The 1,268-nt window shown below is 16.1% G+C and overlaps 1 protein-coding gene across 1 annotated transcript; it reads left to right on the plus strand. All coding sequences in view use genetic code 6, as the record gives it.

Moving 5' to 3' along the window:
* Positions 1-266: 266 nt before the first annotated feature.
* On the plus strand, positions 267-1,043 carry TTHERM_002653375 (hypothetical protein; the record flags this gene model as incomplete). Its single annotated transcript, XM_012795162.1, has 3 exons — positions 267-356; positions 582-671; positions 954-1,043. Coding segments are annotated over 3 exons (270 nt in total), but the record flags the coding sequence as incomplete, so codon positions are not given.
* Positions 1,044-1,268: the final 225 nt, after the last annotated feature.

Below are 1,268 nucleotides of genomic sequence, written 5' to 3' on the forward strand. Positions count from 1 at the left end.
GTATTGTGATATTTTAAATTATGAAATTGAATTTAAAACAAAATAACTCTTTTAATTTATTTATTAAATTTTTATTTGATATAGTTTTCTTTTTGTTTTTTAAGATACTTGAGTTTATTTTTCTTCTATATTTCTTAATTTAACTCATTTTTTTATTTTTAACATTTTCTTTTATTAATTATTAATTCATTTCTTATTATTTTTTCATCATTTTTTCCTTCTAAATAACTATTTAGTTATTTATTTTTTCTTCAATATTTAAAAAGTGATAATTAAATTGGTGATTAAGGTATATCAGGTTTAGGTTTTGCTTTAGCAAATTGCACTAATCTCTCAAATTTGACACTTTAACTTTAGTAAAAACTGTTTATTTGTTTGTTTTTAATTATGATATTTTTAATAAAAAAATTTATTTTAAAATATTTTCTTTTTCTTTTTTATTATAGTTGTATTTATTTTTCTTAATTTAACTTATTTTTTATTTTTAACATTTGCTTTTATTATTTATTAATTCATTTTTTCTTCATTTTTTCCTTCTAAATATTTAATTAATGATATATTTTTTCTTCCAAATTAAAAAGTGGTAATTAAATTGGTGATTAAGGTGCATCTGGTTTAGGTTAAGCTTTAGCAAATTGCACTAATCTCTCAAAATTGACACTAAATCTTGGGTAAATTCAGTTTATTTGTATTGTGATATTTTAAATTATGAAATTGAATTTAAAACAAAATAACTCTTTTAATTTATTTATTAAAATTTTATTTGATATAGTTTTCTTTTTGTTTTTTAAGATACTTGAGTTTATTTTCTTCTATATTTCTTAATTTAACTCATTTTTTTATTTTTAACATTTTCTTTTATTAATTATTAATTCATTTCTTATTATTTTTTCATCATTTTTTCCTTCTAAATAACTATTTAGTTATTTATTTTTTCTTCAATATTTAAAAAGTGATAATTAAATTGATGATTAAGGTTTATCAGGTTTAGGTTTTGCTTTAGCAAATTGCACTAATCTCTCAAATTTGACACTTTATCTTTAGTAAAAACTGTTTATTTGTTTGTTTTTGATTATGATATTTTTAATAAAAAAATTTATTTTAAAATATTTTCTTTTTCTTTTTTATTATAGTTGTATTTATTTTTCTTAATTTAACTTATTTTTTATTTTTAACATTTGCTTTTATTATTTATTAATTCATTTTTTCTTCATTTTTTCCTTCTAAATATTTAATTAATGATATATTTTTTCTTCCAAATTTAAAAA

This window comes from Tetrahymena thermophila (assembly GCF_000189635.1).
Source record: "Tetrahymena thermophila SB210 genomic scaffold scf_8255400, whole genome shotgun sequence".
Lineage (NCBI taxonomy): Eukaryota > Ciliophora > Oligohymenophorea > Hymenostomatida > Tetrahymenidae > Tetrahymena > Tetrahymena thermophila.